The 25,009-nt window shown below is 41.2% G+C and overlaps 1 protein-coding gene across 4 annotated transcripts in view; it reads right to left on the bottom strand.

The window, feature by feature from the left end:
• The window catches only part of SYT1 (synaptotagmin 1), a 359,848-nt gene that overhangs the window by 74,953 nt on the left and 259,886 nt on the right, over window positions 1-25,009 (bottom strand). For 3 of the 4 annotated variants that reach the window (XM_081211250.1, XM_081211252.1, XM_081211251.1), the window contains exons 5-7: window positions 13,320-13,442; window positions 10,532-10,699; window positions 3,330-3,497 (exon numbers count right to left, since the gene is read on the bottom strand). In XM_081211250.1, coding sequence (XP_081067376.1) covers window positions 3,330-3,497; window positions 10,532-10,699; window positions 13,320-13,442 — 459 coding nt within the window. The remainder of the gene's footprint in view (window positions 1-3,329; window positions 3,498-10,531; window positions 10,700-13,319; window positions 13,443-25,009) is intronic. The other variant, XM_081211253.1, reaches the window with a different exon arrangement.

Raw genomic sequence — 25,009 nt, forward strand, 5'->3', positions numbered from 1 at the left:
TGCAACAGCTTCTTCGTCCGCCCTCCCGGTACCTGTTTTGCCTGCCTCAAACCTACCTCCTAAACCGCCGGACATTTCCCCTTCGGCTCCTCCTGTCGTCCCTCCCCTGCATTCTCCGCATTCTTCACTTCCTGCACCTCCCGTTATTACTCCTCTCCAAGAATCTTCGCATTCAGCACCTCCCGCTCTTCCACCTCCTGCACCCAAGGCCTCTGGCACCGCTTCTACCATTCCTCTCCAAGAAGAGACTCTTTGTGCCACCGCTCCGTTGCTGCCTTTTGATTCTGATACTCCAAATCTCTTTCCTGTGATTGCTCCTGCACCCCCAGCCCCCGTCATGCTGACCAAAACCGATGTTCTCGATGGGCTGACGGGAGGAGGCAATTTTCTTACCATTGCCCAACAGTTGGCCCTTGATCCTATGTATTGGGCAGCCACCACCGCTGCAGCCCAAGAGGCTTTGGCCTCTGTCCCTGATGACAAGAATGAGCGCGATGGCCTATTGGGAAGCGTCAGACAGGGCCTTGCAAAGCCCTATGGACAATTTGTTGATCGCTTGTATAATACCTTCAAGCGGCAAGTTCAGGACCTGGCAGCACAAGACCTGACTGTACGCCAGCTTGCGTTCACTAATGTAAATGAGAACCATAAGCAAGCACTGTGCCCTTTGATGACAACATCAAATATAGCCATTGCTGATATCCTTACAGCCTGCCAGTCAGTGGGCACTACTAGCCACGGCCTGCTAGCCACGGCCTTGTCCTCCGCCGTGTCCCAAATTCCTGCAAAGGCTACAACCTGTTGGATTGACAGTGGCTAAAGAAAAAATCCAGCGGACTTTACCTATTACGTACCTGGGACACAAGCTGACAGCATCTGCAGCCATTCCAGTTACGCCTCAACTACAGTTTCCTGGTCATCTTAGACTGGTGGATTTACAACAAATCCTTGGACAGCTGAATTGGATAAAGAGTTATTTGGACCTGCCCACCTCCACTTTGTCTCCACTATTTTCTGCCCTTAAAGGACATAAGGATCCAGCAGACAAGATCACAGTCACCTCTGCAATGGAAGAGGCTCTTCCACAGCTGTTCCTGTGTTTCCAGGCGCGGTGAAAGGCCGTCTTCATCCTTATCGCATTGGCCCCCCTTCCCCCTGGGAAGCCACTGCGACTACCAATTACCATTATAGTTTTGCTGCCTCTTGTTTGGGAAGTGAGCCTGGCTTTGAAGGATGCCCTCGCTGGACTGGCATCGCTTGGGTTTTGCCTCCTAATAGCAACCATCCCATCTGTGTCACCACGTTTCATTGGGCTTGGATTTTTGACTCAGCAGTACAAGGAGCAATACATCAGACTTATTTACAGCAAATGGGCTCCTGTATCTGCAGAAATGGTTGTGTGACTTCTTCTGGATTATGGTTTTTACATGCCAATAATTAGCCACGAAATACCACGCAGGTTGCTCGGAAACAGCCATTGGAATAATTTACCATTCTCATCCTTATTGGCATCGCTTGGATTTTACCCCCCCAGATCTCTTCCTTTTTTCTCCTCCCTCAGGAGTCCTGCCTTATGATGTGTTCCCCTGAGCATGTACAGAGGGCTGTCTTGGAACTATTGTGGACTCTTGGCAAGGGAGGGGTGAGGGAATTTTAGTGTGTTCCAGTTGTTTCATTCTTGTGCTTTGGCATGGTTCCCGGACAGAAAGCAAGTTGCAAGTTGCAATATGGTTCTTTAACATGGCCTGTGAATACAATCGGCTCTGTTCTCGACCTTGTTGCAATCTTTTTAGTTACAGCAAGTGGAATATGCTTCGCTAGTGCCTTTAGCTGCTGAGAAAAATGATTTTAAAAAGCTTCTCAAAGCTTTGAACCTTTTTTTGGTGATGGTATTCTAGCATTCCAGTAAACGCTTCATATAAGATTAGCAATAATAAAATTTTAGATTATCCATATTGTAATTGGACCTATGAGTATGTTAATGGATCTTCTTGTTTTCTTAATGTTACAACCATGAGTGGTAGGCCAAAGGTCTTAATTAATAATGTCACAACCTACATGACCTATGAACAACAAGCTGCGTGTAGAGACTTTTATGTTTGGTTCGACTGGATGAGAAAGAGCAGCAGAACTACATGTTTGCTTCAATCTGATTTATGGTTATTTTGTGGCACAGATGCCTACAAAGAAATCCCCTCTGCCTTTTCTGGTACCTGCACGTTAGGTATAGTAGTACCCTTGGTGTATAAAATAGATAAGCTCCCAGCGGTCCGTTTGCGTAACAGAAGGGAAGTACAATCACCTATTTCTCAATATACAGGGACAGCTATTTCTAGGTCTCTTCTGCCTTCTTTAGGTGCAGCCATAAATTACCGTGATTTACATAAATTGGCAAACTGGACAGAAAATTTGTTCAATTCCACCATTTTGGCTTTAAAAATGATTAATAAAGAAATGTCAGAAATAAGAAATGTAGTTCTTCAACATCGATATGCTTTAGATGTGATCCTTGCTTCTAAAGGTGGAATTTGTGCCTTAATTCATTCTCATTGCTGTATGTATATAACCGATCAATCGACCAATATCTCTGCTACTATTGATTATATGGAACAAATGATAGCTCATAATCCTTTGAATCCACCTGAAGGTTTTGATCCATGGGAGTGGTTGTCTTCTTGGTTGCCTAATGGATCATGGTTAAGAAAAATATTATTGATTGTAATTGCATGTATTGCTGGCTTCATTATGGTGTGTTGTTGCATTCAATGCATACCCTCTTTGATTTCCCAATGCACTGCATGGTGGTACCGACCACGGCCCACCACAGGGGTTACAAGAGGAATTTATGTTGCAAAGTGTAGACGCTTAGGCAATGAAGTGTACGATTTGGACTAATGGTCCCTCTTTTCCTCTAATAATATAAACAAGAAAAGGGGACATGTGGGAAAATGATTGCTTGTACATGAGAGCATGAGCAAAGTTCTTATTGTTGCAGGGTGATCTCATAGCTAGAAGCATCCTTGGAGCATGAACAGCGCGTGAACAGCTCGTGCTGTCCTACATGATTGGTCAACTAACATAGCCTGATCGCTCGCACGGTCTAGTGCGCATGTTCTTATCTGCTGGCTAGAACAAATTGCTTGGCTTGTATTTTGTATCTTTCTGATTTCACACAATAAAAGCTGTGCTGCATTAGCCCTAGGAGCAGCCATATTTCGGAACCCCTCATGGTGTGAGACTGATTTTTCCCTGGATGCCGAGCTGCAACTCGACAGCCCACTACTCTTTTGAGGTTTAACGAATGCCAACAATAGATATGCTTTTCTTACCTCTTCTTTTTCAGCACTTTGCAAATCCCGCCACTCCTCAGTCACATGACCAAAATCCACAGTGTTCATGGCCACCTTGTACTCCCCAATGATATCGTGTTTGGAGAAGCGGTCAAAGTCATATACTGCCATCACTAAGGTTTTTCCTCCCAGTTCAGAATACGGCACCTGTATTATTATTATTTTTTACAAAAAATAAAACAAAAATAAAATCAGAGAATGAGAAAATGCCAGGTTCTGTAGCCTATGCAGTAAATATGCTTTCACTGCAATGCAAATCCATTTCTTTGTTTCATCAGCTGTCATTCCCTTTATATTGAACTAGGGGAAAAATATGACACACATTTTCTGGGAGAGTCATCTGATGCACTGGTTTGTAATAGCAGACTAGAGCATTCTACAGAACAATGTGGTAGCTCGCTCATCACTCTGCAGCATTTGCCCTGAGTTCTTAAAGTTACGACTCCAACGTGAAACTAAAGACCAATTATTTGCCCCACAGATACATGAGTTTTCGATACTGCAGAATGCTTCTCTCAATAAATCATGCTGTCACGTTCTAAAAAAACAGCAGCCTACAGACTGATGGAAAAGCACTGGCTTTCAATGTCTGACACAGAGAAATTAGAGACTATGCAGTTTTATTCCAGCACAATCCTCTCCTTGCCTACTGAGAGGTAAATCCCACTGAGCTCAATAGGGCTTAATCCCAAGTAAGTGGTCATAGGGATGCAACCTGAAAACGGCTTTATTCTTTTACAGCCCCTCATATCAGGATTCTGTGTTTCATCAGTATGATACATTGCTATAAATGTTGGCAGCAGAAGGCCAGGCTCTGGCTAATTTTCCACCTGTTCAGATGTGTTATGGGCAGATGCTTTAGGTTAGGAAGAGGATCATTATTCATGGTTTTTTTTTTTCATATTCATGGGAAGTGATGCAGCTGAAGTATCTTTAGTTGGCGTGAAAAACCGTGCAAAAAATGTTGGATTTGGGGTGGAGGCCTGACTGTTTTTAATTGGAATTTTATTTACAATACAACACAACCCCCCCCCCCCGGCCTGACCGTTTTTAATAAACCCCATATCATTAATATTTCCAAATATGAATGCTTCCATATGTGCCTGTAAATCTCTCTCTCACTGTTACTCAAGTTTCTTAAAAGGGGAGGGGGATTAAAGTGAAGTGAAATGGCTGAGCATTAAAATCTGCCTTGGTCCTTTGCAAACATCTAGCTTTCATTTCTTCTCAAAAGGACCTGTGTTTTGCTGGCCCTTCTCTCATCATGCTAGTTCCTCAAAAGTTGTGAAGAAATCTTCAGGTTAAAAGACACATCCGTTAAGGCAAAAGAGGGCGGGGGAGTACAGCACACGTTAACATGTATCCTGACACTATACGATGACAGTAGCATAATGCTGATCCGAAGGGGTCATTTAATGCATCACCCAAAAAAGAGGACAAAAGAAGATAAAGATCTGCATACAATTTGTGTATGCTAATTTATATGTATAGATTCACATTCAGAAATAATTACTATAAATGAAATAGAAATGCAATACTTCTCAACATAGTGGAGAAGACTATATGATCTGCATGCCTGCTCAGTCTCCTATCCCAGTGCTAACTGTGCTCCCTGCTTGTTTCCCCTTCTCATGCTTCTTTATCTTTAAACTGGACTTAGATCAAAGAGCCCTCGAACAGAGAAGTGTTCCTTCTAAAGTAGGATGCACAGCCGTCCTAATTTATCCCTATTTTTAAGCCATATGCTTGGTTATAAAGAGGTGGGAAAAGCTTCACACTCCACTGGTGACTTTTGGGGTCATTGTTGTTATATTTTCTTTTAAGAGTATCTGAACAGAACATTAAAGCAGCCTCCCTGAAGACTGTTTGTACTGTATAAACTTTTACCTTTTTATAGATTTACGTGTCGAGGTGCGGTACAAAGCAGCTTGGATAGCTTTAAAAGAGGACTGGACAAATTAAGAAGGACAACGGCTACTAGGCATGGAAGCAGTATTCTGCCTCAAATATCAGAGGTATTATGCACCTGGATACCAGTTGCTGGGAATCACAGGTGGGCAGAATGATGTTGTGCTCATGTCCAGCTTGCAGGCTTTCCACAGGCACCTGGTTGGCCACTGTGAGAACAGGATGCTGGACCAGATGTGCCATTGGCCTGATCTAGCTGGCAGTACATTAGTCTGTTTATTACAGACGTTCAGGCTGCAAGGGCCACTACTTCCATAGCCAAGCTGGCACCATTCACCAACAAGTGTGAGGTATAGACATGCTCAGAAGAACCTCAAGGTATGCAGAAGTGCCAAAATAATTAGGAAGAAACTTAACTAAACACCCCCCACAAGAAAAACCCGCCCTGTGAGAACTGAGCATGCTCGGCATGTGCAGAACACTGACAGTTTTTGATGTGGGGACTGAATGCAGTGGCCGGGACCCTAAACAGAAGCACTCTGCACTGTAACTGTCTGTTACAGGTCCCACTTGCATGATAATAATTTGGCAGATCTGCTAACACAAATAATTTTTACTTTTATCACTGCCAGCCACCATATTGTATTTGTTCACAATATTACAGCCTATGCTGCAATTCTGGAAATAAGCCCTGCAGAACTCAGTAGGACTTACTTCTTAGTAGACATGTATAGGGTTGCGCAGTAAAGCTGATCTAATTATCAACCATATGGCCAAATGGGAGTCCTGCAATATTATTGCAATGGCCATAAAATATTGTGTTTGAGTGTTCTGTTGGAAGCCGCCCAGAGTGGCTGGGGAAACCCAGCCAGATGGACAGGGTATAAATATTATTATTATTATTATTATTATTATTATTATTATTATTATTATTATTATTACTACAGCATTGATGTGGGTGAGTTTCACCTGTACTGCCACCTGCCTTTTTATCCAGGGACTCAGGTGGGTGCTCATGAAGCCCTTCTGCGCGTTTGACACAGTGCATGTGATTAACATAGGCACAGAACTCTTGCGGTAGATTTTTTACTTTGATGACCTATGACAACAGACCAGAAATCACACAGGCTGCCGATATAGAAATCTTCAGCCTCCAGAGGCATCACAGAAGTGTTTGAAGGTTCCCTCCTGGCTGAACACTTTATTCTGAATTGCACTTCACTTTTCAGATGCTGATGGTTCAAAAAGAATCACATTCTCCTGGCACTCTTAAGTCAAGATATAAACCCAGGGGTGAAATTCCTTTTAGTACTTCAGCTTTCAATATGTATGATCATAAATGTATTAATTAAAAGCAGTTCTATCATCTGAGAAGCTGAGGAATCACTTATTTTTTTTTTAAAAAACCCTTTAAGGAGATAAGAGCAAAAAGGAAATCCTATTTGTGACTCAGGAGAAATGTATGAGTGGCCCGAAATACGACGTGGCTACTTCTGTAACAACTAATGCAGAAGACTAAAGAGATCTGACACAGAATGTGTGTTTCTATTATGCACACAGTGAAAATTCTCATAGTTGCTTGCTAGAAGATGACAACAAGATACGTTTTATGATGCGCCACCCCTGAACTCATTAGCCAAGACATGGAATGTGACAAATATTAATGGACATTTCTGGGTAACAAAATATGAATGTTCAAGATGGGTGGGCATGATCCAAAGCACCACAGAACATCAGTAAGAATAGGGGTTGCTTACAGTGCACCCCTAAGTATTTATCATTAAGCAGTGTTGCCATATGTCCGGAATTTCCTGGAAATAGCTGGAATATTGCAGTCAGAAGCAGTATCTGGGCAGAAATCGCTAAAAAATGTTTGGGAAAATCCGGACGTATGGCAACCCATGTTGGCAGTGGCATTTTTTGCGATTTCCCTTAAAAATAACAAAATGCGTAACAAATTTTGTGTCTGGATTTTCACAATATGGCAGGGTGTTTAGATGATTGCAGCCTTAATATCTTGTATATGTGGGAATGGTCTCTGTGTGTCCATGGCTGAAATAAAAGACAAAGCACAGACTCCTGTATGAGTTCCTGCATGAGCACCCAAAATATCAATGGATTTAATCCATTGAGATCTTTATTCAATAAAATGGAGCTACTGTAAGAATATTGCATTGTTTTGTGAACTGCGATAATTGTGTGGCGATCAGTAGGTGCCTTGACTGATTCAGTTTATTTTATCTCTTATGCCATAACACTTTGGTTTGCCCACCACACTAGACCAAACCATAGCTCAGTATGAATGTGTGAGCATGCAGACTCCTGGAAAGGAGATCACAGCTGCTCTGCTCCTCCTGGGTCACTCTGCCACTGCATTGCACTATGCTAATAAATTAATAGTATAAATAATAAATTATTATTATTATTATTATTATTATTATTATTATTATTATTATGCTAAGCCATAGAACCCAGGCTCATGGATTAGCTTTCCCCAAACTAACTATGGACTGTAACCATGGTTTGTCTCATGGTATATGGGTTGTGGCTTGTCCAGGAGAGCTAAACCATGAGCCCAGGTTTTTGACAAGATGCTAAACCAAACTATGGCTTGGCTTAGCACTGCAATAGAATGACTAGACAGGAGCAAAGTGGTCATAGACTCATCTCTGGTAGCCTCTTGTGGTTTGGGCTGAGCATAATGTGTGCACCAGGCCATTGGAGATGTTTACCATTGCCTTTTGCCTTGGGCACCTGAATCTTAAAAGTTACTGTTTCGCTTCATTTTAAATAAACTCAAAGGAAAAACTCAGTAAAAAGAGTTTCTTCTCCCTCCCCACACCAAAGGGAAAAAAATGGATTATTTTTATGAACATCTTCAAGAGAAAACGGCTTATGTCTGCAGTAGTGTCGGGGGCCTCTAGGGATATCTTTCTTGTTGAGTGATTACATAGCCTCAATCTCTTATTGTCCCTGCTTTCAAACTGGAGCTGTCATTATAAGACTAAGTATACCAAGGGAAAGGCCTATAGCGATTGAAGTGCAGTGAACATTTCAGACGAAAACCCTTCAAAGGATGTTCAGCTGTGCTGCTGTTATATTGCTGGAAACTTGGTTCAGAGTTTGGTTCTGAATTTTTTGGACAGCATTGCACAGCACTCTAATATATGTCTTGATTCCCTCTCTCCATCTCCACTCATGTTTAGGTGTTTGAATGAACATGCCATAATGACAAGATAATTCCTTTACGTGAAAGGATCAGAGGAAAAAGAGAGCCAAACTTTATTTACAGTGTCCCTCCCCCACCCAAAGAAACTGCATGTGTTCCAGACTCATTTTTTCATTCTGTTTTTCTTTTCTTTTTGTCTGCAATCCCAAACAACTTCACTAGGAAGTAAGCCCCACTGAACACAGCAGGATCAATTTATGAATAAACATGCATTTAACTGTTCTCTCATCCTACTGAAAACATTAATAAGAATAAGAATAAGAATTTATTATTTCTACCCCGCCCATCTGGGTGGGTTTCCCCAGCCACTCTGGGTGGCTTTCAACAGAACATTAAAAACAGTATAAAACTTCAAACATGAAAAACTTCCCTAAACAGGGCTGCCTTCAGATGTCTTCTAAAAGTCAGATGGTTGTTTATTTCCTTGACATCTGATGGGAGGGCATTCCACAGGGCAGGCGCCACTACTGAGAGGGCCCTCTGTCTTGTTCCCTGTAACCTCAGTTCTCTCAGTGAGGGAACCGCCAGAAGGCCCTCAGAACTGGACCTCAGTGTCCAGGCTGAACAATGGGGATAGAGACGCTCCTTCAGGGCCAAGGCTTTTTAGGGCTTTAAAGGTCAGCACCAACACTTTGTATTGTGCTTGGAAACATACTGGAAACCAACACAGGTCTTTCAGGACTGGTGTTATATGGTCTCGTCAGTTTAGACATGCATGTTTCTTGACTTTTTCCCCCAGCTGTGTCTCAGCTATCAGCCTGTCTAGAAGACGTCCAATTTAAAGCTACAAAGGCACAGAGAGCTACCCATTTTCTGCAAAGATTAGGGTAGAAACTAATAGAGTGATCTGCACGGAGGCTGAGAGAATGTGGAAGCCCTTGGTTTGTCTCTCATCTGTACCATGAACTCACTGAATAACTTTCGGCTTTAGGGTAGTGCCTGTGAAGTGTTTTGAACACTGGCAAGTACTGTTATTAGTAATAGTTAAGCAAACGGGAAAATGTGCTCCCCTGAGAGTAAAAAAAAAAAAGCAGTGTCTCCAAACTGGTGGGAGAGCTTGCTGGCACAAGAGTTAAAAAGCAATTTTTCTCTTCTCTCCACAGCCCCCTATAAATCTCCTCCAGAAGGTTGCCAGACCCTCCAATACAGTGTGGGAGGTTGTGCTTTCCACCAGCAGAGGCCTTCATGATTTATTTATTTCTTTAAAGGAGGAAGTTGTTAGTTCATAAGAAAAAAAATCCAAAATATACAACCAGGAATTGTCATTATTAGGGGACCAACTAATTTTTGCTAGATCATAGAGCAGTGGTGTCCAAACTTTTTTCAAAGAGGGCCAGATCTGATGAAGTGAAGGGCCGCGGGGGCCGACCAAAGTCTTATTTTCTTAGGGTTGGAGTTGTTGAGCTTCTTTTAGGTTTGAAGTTGCTGAGGGGTTTTTTTAGGATTTTAGCCCAGGAAATAAACTGCCCAGGGGCCGGATTAAACTATCCGACATGTCAGATTAGGCCCCCAAAATGGACTTTGGACGTGCCTGTCATAGAGAGTGAAAAGGAGAGGCCTCTTAGCACTGGCTTCCTAGCACGGTTTCCAAGTGGATAAGGCACACAGCTTTTCATTTTGCTCATAAATGGTGGTCTGCAGCAGCATTTAATCCCATCTCATTCATGGCCGATATCTCCCACCCTCTGGAACAGGCTTTGGCTCTTTAGCAAAGGCAGCTTTCCAGGAAATCTAAAGAGTCCATGCTACAGCTCCCTTCCTCACAGGAGTTTCAGCCGGACTCAAGGTCAGATTCATGAAAAGATGCAAAACAGCAGAGCTCTGAGGCTACAGTTGAATTATTCTCCTGGTAATAATCCTTTGTCCTTTACATTTTTCACTGCAGGGCAATCACTGGAATGGCTCCCAAAGAGAAAAGGCCATTGTTGCCGTGGGTCACCAATTAACCAAGGACATAAGCAATTCTGTGACTGGGAAAGAGATTAACCTTTAGTATACATAGCAAACAAAGAAATGGGTGCCATGCAATTATTCAAAAGAATACCTTGAATGTAAATTGCTCATTGAAGACAGGGTTAAGAGTTTTCCTGTGAACTTTTGTTTCGTACTTCTTCTTCTTATCAGGAAGCAGGAAAACCTTCACGTAGGGATCAGATGTACCACCCATATCTAAAGCAGGCAGTTCTGCAGCCTGAATAATCCCAACCAAAAGCTGAAAGTAGAGGGAGAGGCAAGTGAGAAAGAATCAGCAGAGCAGAATATTCAGCAAGCATTTACAAAAGAGCTTGCCTTGTCTCCTGACATCTCTCTCTATAAATACATGTACACAACAATATGGTTGCACACAGATACATGCGCCTGCAGACACACACACACACACAGACACTTGCAGTTCTCCTTTTAAAAAGAACAAAGCATTCTAATAAAAGCAGATTTGAAAAAAGGTGCATGATTCTTCAAAAAAACAAACATCCAAACCCCAATTACAGCAGCCGCAGATTCAAGAAGCTGTTTTTAAGCAGACAAGAGGCATTTAAACTGCTGCTGATTAGAGCTATATATGGATTTTTATATTTTATTTGGTGATGCCACCATCAAATAGCTCCCTAACAAATTATTCTACTGGGGCTTTTTTATTATTATTTTTAAAAAGACTCTGCAATTTAAAATGTATTGTTAAATAATCTTGGGAAGCTGCCTTATATAAAGTTAGACTACTGGTCCATCCAGGCCAGTATTTTCTACACTGCCTATCAGCAGTTCCCCAGGGTTTCAGACATACTTATACCTATCTGGAGATACCATGGATTGAATCTGGGGTGCTCTACCAGTGAGCTATGACCCTTGCCAGAACCCTGAACTATGCAGCTATAGTAGTTGGCTGCTGCCCTCTTCCCCACTCCATTCTGGTGCTCTCCAAAAAGGAAGGCGCTATGGTGTCCTTTGGCCTGCCCAGTTGTGTTCCATTTATAAATGGGATATAGAGTGGCTTCATGGGATCACTAAGAAAGTACTGCATGCTGACTGAAGCCTTACCTGCCTGGGTACTGTGAGTACAATGTAAATGAGCAACTGGTTTGAACAGAGGTAAACAGGAAGCTGCCTCATACTGAGTCAAGACTATTGGTCCATCTGGCTATGTACTGTCTATAGTTTTAATTGGCAGTGACACTCCACAGTTTCAGGCAGGTGTCTCTCTCAGGCTTACCAGGAAATGCTAGGAACTTAACACCAGCCTTTCTGCATATGAAGAAAGCGCCCTTCCACTGAGCTATGGCCCCGAGAGTCACTCCAGGGGAATATGGGCTTGCCTGTCAGTATCACTACACCGGCGTTTGTTTCTATGACGAATGATTGTGTTTTGTGTCTGCTGGAATATATTATACCACATTAGCCACCCAGGAGCCACAGGATCAGTTTGCCTGCCTGTGACGTTGAGCTAGTCGAAAGGGAATGTAATTCAATTCTTTTTTTAAGAAAACAATTCTCTCTAGAATGGAGTCATTATGCTCCAGGGAGTATTTTGGTGATCTTGTTCCAATTTCCCAACAATGAGTAGTAATTGGATTTCCTGGCCATGGATCTTTGTGTTCTTGCTTTTTCTCATCCATCCCAAGAAAATTGCTAAGAGCCCAACAGGGGAATATAATGTCTGAACTATGGGAGCAGAAGAAATTATGAAACCGTAAATAAATGCTAGTTAGCACCTTAGTTATACTTGGAGCGCTACCAAAGATCTACTAGCAAAAAAATAAATCTCTTGGGGAGCAAAAATCCCCAAGCCAATGTTCTAGAGTCAAAATAGCATTCTTTTTAATAAAACCCAGGGCAACTTTTGTTCATCTTCTGAGGAAGGTTATATCTATTTCTTACAAAAGATTTCAGCTTCACTAGTCCCTCGCCTGCTTAACATCCACTATTCTTTGAAGATTTAAAAGTTCCACACTGATTTCAAGAGCTCTTAGTGCTACAGAGTGGTCCACTAAAGGTCTAAAATACAGGATACTTTTGTTTATGTGTTTGCTTTTGGAAGTCTCTCTCTCTCTGTATATCTCTTTATTCTTTGACTGATGATTTCTTTAATGCTGTTCTTTGAAGGACAAGGGATGGTGTGGGAGTTACTTGAAAAGGTACGTAGAATATTGAATAAAGTTTTACTGTTGAGGCAGAAAGATTGAAGACACACCAGGGATTGGGGCTGGCTTTACACTGTATGTCTTCCTTAGACACCAAAAGTGTCAAAGGAGAACTCCCAACATGAATTTACTGAGTTAGAATTCGTATCCTGATGTGACACACGCATAGTAGGGATAAACAGGAAAAAAGAGTAGCTCTCTCCCTACAGAAAGTAATTCTTTCTCTTAGGTCAGATCCCCACCGTGCATTTAAAGCACAACGACAACACTTTAACAGTCATGGCTCCGCCCTCCTCCCAGAATCCCGTGGACGGTACTTAGTTAAGGGTACTGAGAGTTGTACGGTGACCCCCCTTCCTCTCCTAGAGCCACAACTCCCAGAATGGGGTAGCCATTGCGGATCTGTGAGGGGAACAGGGGGTTAGAATACCTGTGGAAAGAAAATGCCTGCAACACTTCCCCAATACCATTTAAAATGTTGAGAATATGAGTAAAATGAGTACGTGTGTATGTATAAAGATATAGCTATATTCATATCCAATTGTGTTTGCCTTTGAGTGGAAGAGACTTCGGTGTGGAACAGAGTTTGCCCTTCCCCCCGGGAAATAGACTTGGGGTGCACCTGTGGCAGCTGGAGAATTGCATCACCCTCCCCCCCGACTCAAACAACATACTCTGATCACACTTATTTCAAACCTGATTGTCTTGAAAGTTGTAATCCAAAGAATACTGAATTTTCCCTAATTTTTCCTCCTCTTTTGCTTCTTCTTTTTCTTCTCCATCTGTCAGCCCTGTTTCAGCATCGTCATCCTTTAAGGCCTGCAAAGAACAGGGGCAACAATAGAAGTAATTAATAGGGCTACTCTACTTTCCAAGTGAAGCCCTGAAAAGCAGGCAGTGGCACTCAACCCTTATAGCGAAAGCCATTAAAAGCAAGCAGGATGGCACAAAGTCATATATGCTGTTGACATATATATCTATATTCAGGCTACTTTCATTGCAGAAATATCATCGTCAGCAAGCAGCAAGGAAGCAATGGAAAAAGGGGGAGGGAAGTGTCTTTTGAGGGTATTGCAAGCAAGAATTGGTTCAAAGCCTGAAACACAAAGAGAATGTCAACGTGTTGTTGTTGGGGTGGGTTTTTTTTTTTTTTTTTTTTTTTTTTGCAAAATCTTTGATTGAATCAAATTGCTTTGTCCAGAGGCAAGTGTGGATAAACATGCTATTAAAGAGGCAAGGTTGCACAGTCATTCAATTTAAAACAGTTGTGCATGCTGTGAATTATTTGCAGTAAAGCAAAGTGCTTCTGTAGAATTACTGCTATTTAAAATGTCGCTATGTGACTTCTTCATAAAATGAGATGCCCAAATATTTCAATTTTTACTCTCGGTTCATGATGCATATGGAAGCAAAGGTATCACTATGCCATTAGCAAATGCATGGTCACAGAAAAGAAGACCCTTTTCGTTCTCTTTTTCTTTTCAACTGTTCTCAGTTTAAAGCCAGGCTGAACCAACTTGATTTAAATATACATTGACGTTAACACAATTATGGACAAATTTGTTGGCCAAAACAGCAGTTGTTTTAAAAGGTAGCGGCAGTGTTTACCAACAGAGAAAATAACAAACTGAAAGCATTAATTAGTTTCATATTAGAAAGCTCAAGTTTGCATCATATGTAATTCCAGTAGAGCAATCCTATGTGTGCCTACTTAGGAGCAAGCCCCACTGAGTTCAATGTGATTTATTCTGAGGCAAGTGTGCACAGGATTACATCATAAAGCCCTAATCAATTCAGTTGGCAATTGTACAATGCTTACCTGGGAAACCTTATCAATTAGATGAACTTACCTCTGAGTAGACATAGTTAGGACTGTGATGCAGGACTACCTTTGACTAAAGTAAAGCGAATTGCAGCACACTCTTCTCCATTTAACTTTGATGGGAGTTACCCTCATATAAGTCATTATAGGATGCCAGCCTGAGTCATGGCTAACTTTAGTTGGAGTGAGCATCTCAGCATGTAACTTTTCATTCAAAACAAATTAAGTGTTTTCTTTGGGTGGGAACTGAACCATCAGTTGTATGATCATATTAAACAAAGGCACTTGTCTGCTGGGCCACCATGGAAATTACTTACAGCACAGTGCACAGCAGCAATGAATTAGCACCATCTAATTTACTCGTAACTGCAATTTGAGAATTCAATCCAACCACAAATTTATGCCCTTGCCTTTTCCTATTAGAAAATGAGCTTAAAACTTTGGAAAGGTAGAGCATATACCCCAAAGTTTGGGGAGATGGTATATAAATTATCCCATTCCCATATAAATAAATAAGACCCCAGCTCAGTTTGGTTTCATTCATATATATATATATAATTATTCTAAGGTCAAAGATCAGATATCCCACACTTGCTTAATGAATTATACTAAGAAAAAGGGTAGATTAATTCATGTTGGCAGAAGCAGGCAGCATGCTGGGGTGGCTGTACTCATCTGACTCATCCAACTTCTGGTTTGTTGTCTTGCTGCTGCTGCCTAACAGCACGTAAGGAGGAAGGGGTGATGTGGCAGCAAGGTCAGTGTGGTGCAAACACATTGTGTTATTCCCCTATTTGCATTTGCACTGTGCCAGCCTGGATGCTGCCTCACCCCTCTGCCTCCTAGAAAGCAGCAGCAACATAAGTGATTGGAGGTCAAATTAATCTGCAACTGGCAAATAGGGTTTTATTTATTTGTTCCATTTATCAATAGACTTTAGGTCAGGGACCCGAGGTCCTCTGGATGTTGATAGACTACAACTCCCATCACCCCAGATCACCAGCCATGCTGGATGGGGGCTAAAGGCCACAGACTGGTACTGTTCTCTGCTCTGTTGAATTGCAAGCATCTCCCCTCACACACCAAAACGGGGCATCATCCTGAGTGCAAAGTAGGTCTTTTGTGTGCAGAAAGAGGTACTTTTAGCAGCTGCATTCATAACATGCAGATGCAGTGGCAGAAAGCTTCACCGGTTTGAGCTAAGATTAAACATACATTAGAAGGGTGAGGTGAAGCTACCACCTGCAATCTATTTCCCACAGTATACAGGCAGTTTTCTTGTAGTATTCCAAGTGTACCCCAGCTCAGAGTTTGAAATGGCTGGTGTACACTTACATCCTCATGGCTAGACATCAAAAGCAAATTTCTCAGTTACATTTATTTGAGGAAGTCTTTTGACGTACCAAATTCAATACCCTTAATGCTAGCTGCTAAGGGACAACAGCATCATGTTTTGTGCCTGGTTTGAGGGCTTCCCTTAAGCATCTGGTTGGTGTGAAAGAAGATGCAGGCCTAGAGGGACTTTTTGACTGATCTGATAGGATTTGTTTTTTTGTTCCATGCATCTGGACCTTTCCCTTCCCTTCCTACTCCTGAAACCTGTCAATACACAACTCTTATAGATGTGACTAAGAAAGAAAGTGATTTCATTCCATTGTTGATCTCCTGCATACATAGTTTTGTTTTTTCACACATTCTATCAATAGAATTTGTTAAAGAGGAATTACTGTCGTCTTTTTAAATCCCCACTTACAAATTTATTTTCAAGTTGTTTCCCCCACACACCACAGACCTTCAGGGGAAAAACTTAAGCAGCAGATTGGCTTAAATCCAAACTGTTTGGTTTAACTGGGTTGCAGGTGACCAATTTGGTCTCACTGAAGTCATATATCCCATCTCCAGGTGATCATCCAATTGGCTAATTAAGGACACCTATAATACCACTAAAAAATCAGCCATGGGTAGTTGGTAGTGTCGGATTTACTTATAAGCTAAACAAGCTATGGTTTCACAATTTCAAAATTTTTCACTATTAATATACTTCTTCTTAATTGTATTTCAGTTCAACAATTACTTTGATAAAATACATATTTTGTTATGTGCAAATAGCTTTAGATACCTATTAGGTCCATAAATTACCATATAGCACATATTCAACATAAAAAACAGTGGTAATTTGTTGTTGACAAAGAACAGCTAGACATATAAAGGGCCCCATTACCTTCAGTAGCTTAGGGCCTCATCAAACCTAAATCCAGCCCCGGTGGGACCTGACTGCGTAGAGCAGTGATGAAGAACTTGTGGCCTTCTAACTGTTGTTGCCCTCCAACTCCGTAGACAGCTGGATTGAGGCGGGTGATTCTTTTTAGATTTGTCAGCAGCCTTCGATATGGTCGATCACAAACTTTTGGACCACTGCCTTGCCGATGTGGGGATTCAGGGTACAGTCCCACAATGGCTGTGCTCCTTTATCTCAGGTCGGGGACAGAGGGTGGTGCTAGGGAAGGAGTTGTCGCCGTGGCACTCCTTGGTGTGTGGAGTCCCACAGGGCGCAATTCTTTCCCCGATGCTTTTCAATATCTTTACATGCCCCCTTGCCCAGATTGTCCAGAGTTTTGGGCTGGGTTGTCATCAATATGCTGATGACACCCAGCTTTATCTGTTGATGGACGGCTGCCCTGACTCAGACCTGGACACACTGACCAGATGCTTGGAAGCTGTGGCTGGATGGCTGCTTGGGAGCCGGTTGAAGTTAAATCCTTCGAAGACAAAGGTCCTCTGGCTGGGTTGGGATGACATGGGTTTTGGGGGCCAACACCCATCTCTTGCGGGGGCTCAATTAGTGCCAGCACCTTCTGTCAAGTGCTTGGGTATAACCTTCGATGCCTCCCTTTCCATGTAGGCGCAGGTTGCAGCCACAGCAAAGGTGGCATTTTTCCATCTCCGCCGTATCAAGCAGTTGGTCCCTTACCTTTCTGACCCTGATCTGGGCAACGGTCACCTCCAGGCTTGATTATTGTAACTTGCTCTATGTGGGGCTGCCCTTGAAGCTGACCCAGAAACTCCAGGGGGTGCAGAATGCCACGGCGAGGCTCCTTACGGGGTCCTTGCCACGGGACCACATTCATCCAGTGCTTTACCAGCTGCACTGGCTCCCGGTGGAGTACAGGGTCAGGTTTAAGGTGCTGGTCTTGGCCTAGGACCCTCGTACCTACGGGACCCCCTCTCCTGGTATGCCCCATGGAGGACTTAAGGTCCACAAATAACAACACTTTGGAGGTCCCGAGCTGCAAGGTGGTTAGATTGGTCTCAACTAGGGCCAGGGCCTTTTCAGTACTGGCCCCGACTTGGTGGAACGCTCTGTCAGAAGAAACCAGGGCCCTATGGGATTTGACATCTTTCTGCAGGGCCTGCAAGACGGAGCCGTTCCGCCTGGCCTTTGGTTTGGACTCAGTCTGACCCTTATGTTTTCCCTCCCCTTATGGTTTTGATTTATGGGCTACTACTAAAATGAGGCTGCATTTTAAATTGTAATTTAACTCATATTTTAATTAACTGTTTTTTCTTTTTCTTTTACGTTTTATTGTAATTTTATTGGTGTTAGCCGCCCTGAGCCTGGTTCTGGCTGGGGAGGGCGGGGTATAAATAAAATTATTATTATTATTATTATTATTATTATTATTATTATTATTATTATTATCATTATTATTATATCCAGCCAGCATAGCCGGTGAAGGACAGTGCTTTTTTCTGAGGGGACGCAGGGGTACCCATACCCCTTAACGTTTTGTGGATCTTTGTACTTTGGTCTATGAACTGTATTTATTTTTCCTGATTTCAACTCTAAAATGGTGATTTTCTTGAGTCAAAAGGAGAGTCCCCTTAAGCACTGGTGAAGGATGATGGAAGTTGAAGTCCAATAACATTTAGAGAGTCACAAGATCCCTGTCTAAGGCACAGGTAAAACCATGTCTGGAAGAAGTGATAAATGAACACGCAGACATGGCTTGACTATAAGTACTGTGTTGTACATTGATTGTAGCCATCCTGCATCAAGCATAAGGATCGGACAGTAGCTTCAGCAGCACCACGTCAGAAAACTCAACATTTTGCTGACATTATAACAGTTATGCTAGAAGTTTGCAGCCTTATCCTTGTAAGTAGCAATGCAGCTGGCAAATATCTGCCCCCTCCCCGCCCCCAGCAGGTGAAAAGCACCAGGAAAAAACCTCAGCAACATACTATCACAGTTAGTGGCATAAACGGTGCCAAGTCCCAATGTCCTGATCTAATCAAGAGACATATTTTCTGTAAAATCAAAGTATCTAGCAAGTGAGAACATTTCAGCCTGATGTAATTTTAATGGCTGAGATATTACATCTCCCTCTCCTCTAACACTTTGTGACCTAATAAAAGATCGAGACCATTGCTGCAATTATTCTTCAAGAAATGGGACTAAATTTTTGATAATTTTTCAGTGCCACTGTTCATCACTGATATAATTAAGTCGACTCCTTTCCCAAAGGCTGAGCTTCAGCAAGGATTCTGCTGTACCAATACATTAAATTCAGAGTCATTAAATCAGAACTTATTAGAGTGTTTCTCGGGTTGAATGTTCACCCCTTCCCACTCTTCTTACATGGGGTGGAGGAAATGGCAGCAGAAAATTATAAGGAGACACAGGAGGATTGCTGCAGACTGATAAATTGCAGCAGTGAAAGTTGTGATAGGAAGATGCTTCAAGAAATAATGGACCAAATATTTTCCCAGATACAGCAACATATTTCCAGAAGTCAGTTCAGGGTTGCAGAGGAACTGCCCGTGGAATGCTACTCATGCTTACTCAGAAGTAAACCACAATGAGTTCAGTCAGGCTTACTCTTACTTCTATTTAAGAAGGCAGAGAAATGCTATCTAAAAGTGCAAATGTGATATATATATATATATATATATATATATATATATATATATATATATAAAACAGCACAAGAAATGAAGCACACTGTAGTTGAATAAGATTGTGATCTTTTTAAAGCCAATAGGAAACAATTTTTCTTCTTCTTATGTTGAGCAGTTTTGGTAACTTTGATTTTATGCAAAAATGAAAGAAAAATATGTACATTATTTTCTGTGCATATCAAAACTTGAGCTTTCTAATACCTTCAGGCTTAGTATATATAGAAAATTGAGGGTGGGGTTTGAAATATAATCCTGCAAAAGAAAGAAATCAATTTGGTTCAGCCTCTTGATGTGTGTCAAAGCTATGTATAAATCTCAGCTGAGGAGCCAGAGCTGTCAGGAGACTAAATATATCAGAGCTTTAGACTAGGTGTGTCCAAAGAGCAAAATAAACCTACCGCAAGTGACAATCCAGAACAGTCATGAGACACAACATAGATAAGGAGGACATAGAAGGAAGAAATAAAAATTAAAACATCCACACACAAAAACATTAGTCAAACCATGGAGAAATGACCATTTACATAGATTGTACATTTGCTGTTCAACACCTTTACATAATTCAGATTGCAATCCTATGCACAATTTACCTGGGAGTAAGTTCCATTGAATTCAACAGGACTTACTTCTGAGTAAACATGCTTAGGATTGTGCTGTGAGACCTATGATCATCCACCCTTTACTTAAGTACGGTAGTTATTCCCCTAGATACTGATAATATTTTCTATACACATAAAAGTTTTAGGTTACAATTCTTACCCAGGAGCAAACCCTTCTAAACACAGTGGGACTTACTTCCAAGTAAAAATGTACAGAACTGCATCCTCAGGCTATAATCCTATCACATAATTAGGAGAAATCCCTATTGGACCAAGAGGGACTTACTCCTGAATAAACACATATAGGATTACGCTGTTGCAGACCACAAACCACTTACACCAGAATCCTTGGAAGTACAAAAGCTTACATTTTGATCCTAAATACATTTACAGTCCTAAGAAGCCTCACTGATTTTAATTAAGACAGTTGTCAAGGACCCTTGCTCTGGAACTGAGACTACAACTGCAAGAGAACGATATTGTTATAAGGTAAGAGCACTTCCTGCCTGTGTTCATCTCATATATATATTTTAAAAAACTAGTCTAATACATGTATTTATTTCTTTAAAATTAGCATGCTTTCTTTAAAATTAACAATGTGCAAGACATTCTGTAAAACGCAAGTGATATGATCTCTGTCAGAGAGGTAATACAGATGGGATAATGGTGAGCTGTCAGGATATGGTGAGCTGTCAGGTATGATAACATAAAAGCAAAGAGGGGTGTGTGGATTGCTGGAAGATTAATTGGCTCCATATGCTGTAAAGGGGAATCTATAGCAGGAACATCCAACATGGTTCTCTCTAGCTGTTGTTGGACTACAAGGCCCATCAACCCCCTACTAGCATGACTATACCTCAAGGATGATGGGAGTTGCAGTCCAACAAGATCTGGAAGGCACCTTGTTGGCTACTTCTGACCTATAAGAATAGGAATGATTTCCTGGCAGAATAAATTTAGCGGAGTGAAGGCAGGAAAGGGAAAAGAGAACAAAACTATTCAATAAGGGCCGGTCTTACCAATCCGCAGAGCAAGGCTGCTGTCTCAGGCAGCTGATTTTGAGTATCACAAAGGAGCAGCAAACCATTGGTTATTTAGTGTGTAATTACTGTGTTTTTCACTGTCATAGATAGTGGGAGGTGCTTGTGGGATTTTCTACCTCAGCTGCCAATATGTGTTGACCAACCTTGGGTACTATGTACACATTGACCAGGGGTGGGCAGTGGGGTGGAGGGTAGGAGCAGATATTTGCTGCTCTGCCACAAAAAGGAAAATGTCTTAGGCCAGTCCTGACTGGATTAGTGAAGAAGAGTAAGAAAAGGTAAAATATGAATTCAGAAGAACGGATGTCTATAACTATAAGAACTGGGTGTTTGTGGTCATTGCAGAAAATTGGGGAGGGAGGAGATTATGAAATGGGTCCTTTTGAATAAGGTCATTGTCATAGCACTTCTTGGAGTTGCAGCAACTGCTTGTGCTGTCTGTTGTTCTGCTGCCACACCCTCACATGGCTCATGTGAGACCTAAAATGGCACACAGAGTACAATGTGGTTTGACATTTTGCAGGCTGCTCTGTGTCCTGGAAAGCCTACTCTTGCTGCAGAGTGTAAAAAGCTGGTTTGCACTGAACTCTCCTGGACTGTCAGATATGACGTAAACACCTCAGCATGTCGCAGTGAGGGAGGTCAGGACGTAATGGTGGTTCCTTTGCCAGAGAGGATTATGAAAAAAGTTGAAGGTCTATCAACAGTTTGCTCACATGGGCCTTGCAGCCCCTCTTATTTTAATTATGAGCTTCCAGGCTAGAAAACTGCATTATTATTATTTTTTGGTACAGTGTTCTTGATGCAAATGCGAACCTTTGGATAATGAAGGTTACTACTCTGAATATATATGGTACATAAAATGAAGAGCATGTAATTATATATGTTAATAAATCTGTGTGTACCATCAACTTAAACTTGGTCACTTAGGATACATCACAGAAGAAGACTAGAGCTGCAATTCTACATCCACTTACCTGATATTAAGCTCCAGTGAATTAAATGGGACTTACTTCTAATTAAACATGTATAGAATTTCAATGAACGCTTATGCATATAGACAAAAGGGGAAAACAATTTGTGAATAATGATTCTAGTGATTTGGAATTTGGGTAATGAGACAAATTGTCTCTTGCCCAATAAGAAGTGCTGAGCAAATTTTGACACGTCCATGAAGTTGGAAAGAGCTGAAAAAACTACTCAGCTGATTCCCAACAAAATCAGCACTGACTTCAGAAGGATTAAATGGCTGTTGGTTATTCTCTTGCAGAACCAGTGTATGCTACAAGTGTAATAGCTCCTTCTAAGTGCATAAAAGCATAAAAGTTACATTTAGTAACTTTAAAATGGGCGTTTCTGGTGTTCCGGAAGGTATTGGAGCTTTGTGAATATAACTAAATTTTGTTTAAAAAGTGAAAAAAATACACCTAATATTTGAAATATCTTAGCCTGCCACAATTTGAACTGTTAATGTTTCTAGTATCAACCCAAAGGTGCACCATTAGCTTTGTGGGATATGTGTGTGGGGAACACGGTAGGAAACGTACAGCCCATGGAGCTTTTAAATGAGACCTTGGGAGATGCGGGACTTCTAAAACATGTTGTTATTAATTTACATGCCTGCAAGCAGAACACTATAAAGCCTGGTTCAGAATTCATTTAGAAGAGCAACAATGAGCCGCAGTGAGCACTGAGCTTGTGTACCCCACCTTACTTCTCTTTCTCCTTCACATGCTGGACAAAATGAAAATGCCTGCTTGCATTTTGGAACAAACCAGAGTTCTGCAATACTATGAAACACAGGAAACTGCTGTTTGCTTTACTAACTGGAGTTGAATCACGGCTACAGATTTCATTGTATTAAGTAATTTTAGCCCAAGATAAAATCATATTATACTTATTTTATTGTGTAACATGGAACTGTAGCTTCTGTTAAAGCAAAAGCTGGAACCATGCCTCTCCCCCACATAATGGTGTATGATGGGGAACATACCTGAAATTTATGGCAATTCTATAATTCTATAATTCTAAACACTATACCTCAGCCTTTGCCATCCTGGTGGATGTTTTGGACTACAACTTCCAACAGTCCCAGCCATGGGAGTTGTCCTAAACATCTGGAAGGTACCAGGTTGTTGAAGGCTGCTTCAACAACTTTACATAACAAATTTTTAATCTCTCTTTTAAATTACTGATAGCATCCATTGTGTAAAATATCTGAAAGCAGTTTTATTCAGCCTCTAAGGATCCACATTTACCTTTTGCCCTGCTCTCTGCAAGAACAGGTCCACACTTTAATGTTCTGTGTCTGAGTGCTCTTTCTTTTGCCCCAGAGCTTTCCCCACGAAAACCCACTCTTTAAAACTGAAGCACAAGAAACAGCAATTTGGGGTTTTACGCGAATTCCCCATTTGTTCTTATTTAACTTAAAGAAAGGGGGAGGAGAGCATTTGGACACAGAGTTTTAAAGCGTGGACTGTGGGAAGTGTGGAGGAAAGGTAAGGGTGGATAATCCCTAAGATTTATTTATTTCTTGCATTTAACAAGGAATTAGCAACAGACTTTAGACTTCTGGCTTCAGTGGAAGAGGCTTCTACCAAATTCTGTATGAATATACTATAACGTACTCATATATTTGAAATTTTTAACAGTGCTATTATCACTTTTTTGGTCATTTATCCAGGCCAGAACAAATATAATGAAGAACACTTAATATATAATAGAATCACAAGGAAAATATTACATAATAATACAGAACAAATTTCACAAAAAAGATAACAAAATGTACACACAATTTATCCTACAAAGAAATGACAGATTGTTTCCATTAGTATAATTATCAAAGCATAAAGAGACTTTTCTACTTATAGTAGAGCAGTTTCAAGTTATTTCTGTCCTCAAGTGGAAAGGTTTGATCACAACTGCCATAGTAAATTCAGCAATTAAGAATGAGCAAATCACAATTAGCATGTAAATGAGAAACAAAATCCTTTGCTGAAGTGAAATTAAAATATCTGCTAAATCATGCTTTTGGAATGAAACTTACTGATTAAAGTTATTCTAGAATTTTAACTTATTCCGTGCCATGCCAATATAGTTTTGCAGTTATTCTGTGAGATAATGAATGGCGGCAACACAATCTAGCTAGCAAGGGTCAGGGAGGAACTAAATCTAGAAGAGTTATAGAATTGCCACCATCCAATATAACTTTCTAAGTCTTTCTAGGTAATATCTGGTATAACACAATCTAAGTTTTCACAAACTCTGCTTCACACTGATGACTATTACCACTGGGGCTTGGAAAACAGTGCATTATTGTTTTATACTATATCGGGGTAGACAAGGAGGTACCCCCCTTTCATTATTTTCTATTCCATTCTTCCCCTTCCTCTTCCCATGGCCCTGCCCCTGTCCCAGCCCCCTTCTTTCATTTTCCCACCACCACCACTCTCCCTCAGAACACCCTTTGCTAACTTTGTGGAAGAGGTTATATTTTGTACAGAATGATTTGAGCAGACCCAAGCCACTTCTCCTTGCCAATTAAAAACAGGAATTTTCATTACTTCAGTGTCCTAGTCCAAATATAAAGGGAAGGACAACCTACAGAAGGTTTGGATGGAATTGTCTACATTTCCCCACCCCCCTAGTGAATTTTCTCACTGCATATGCTGTGAATAATATTTCCTCTCTAAGAAGCAGAATCATGAACCAGCCACTTCAGAGACTACCATGAGTCGAACTTATCCATAACCTATACAGTCTTCCTTATGGGCAGCTCCTTTACCAAAAAACACTTTGATATCTGTTTATACTACATATCAATATAATCTTCCTTTTGCATCAGATAATGTATGTAATCCTAATTTGAGTGAGTAGTAATTTTTACCAATTGAGTTCCAGTTCAGAGAATTCAGTGCATCAAAAAAGAGAGAAGAAACCACTCCCTGTGATCTGGAAGACCCG

The sequence above is a fragment of the Podarcis bocagei genome, assembly GCF_964188305.1.
Source record: "Podarcis bocagei genome assembly, chromosome: 10".
Lineage (NCBI taxonomy): Eukaryota > Metazoa > Chordata > Lepidosauria > Squamata > Lacertidae > Podarcis > Podarcis bocagei.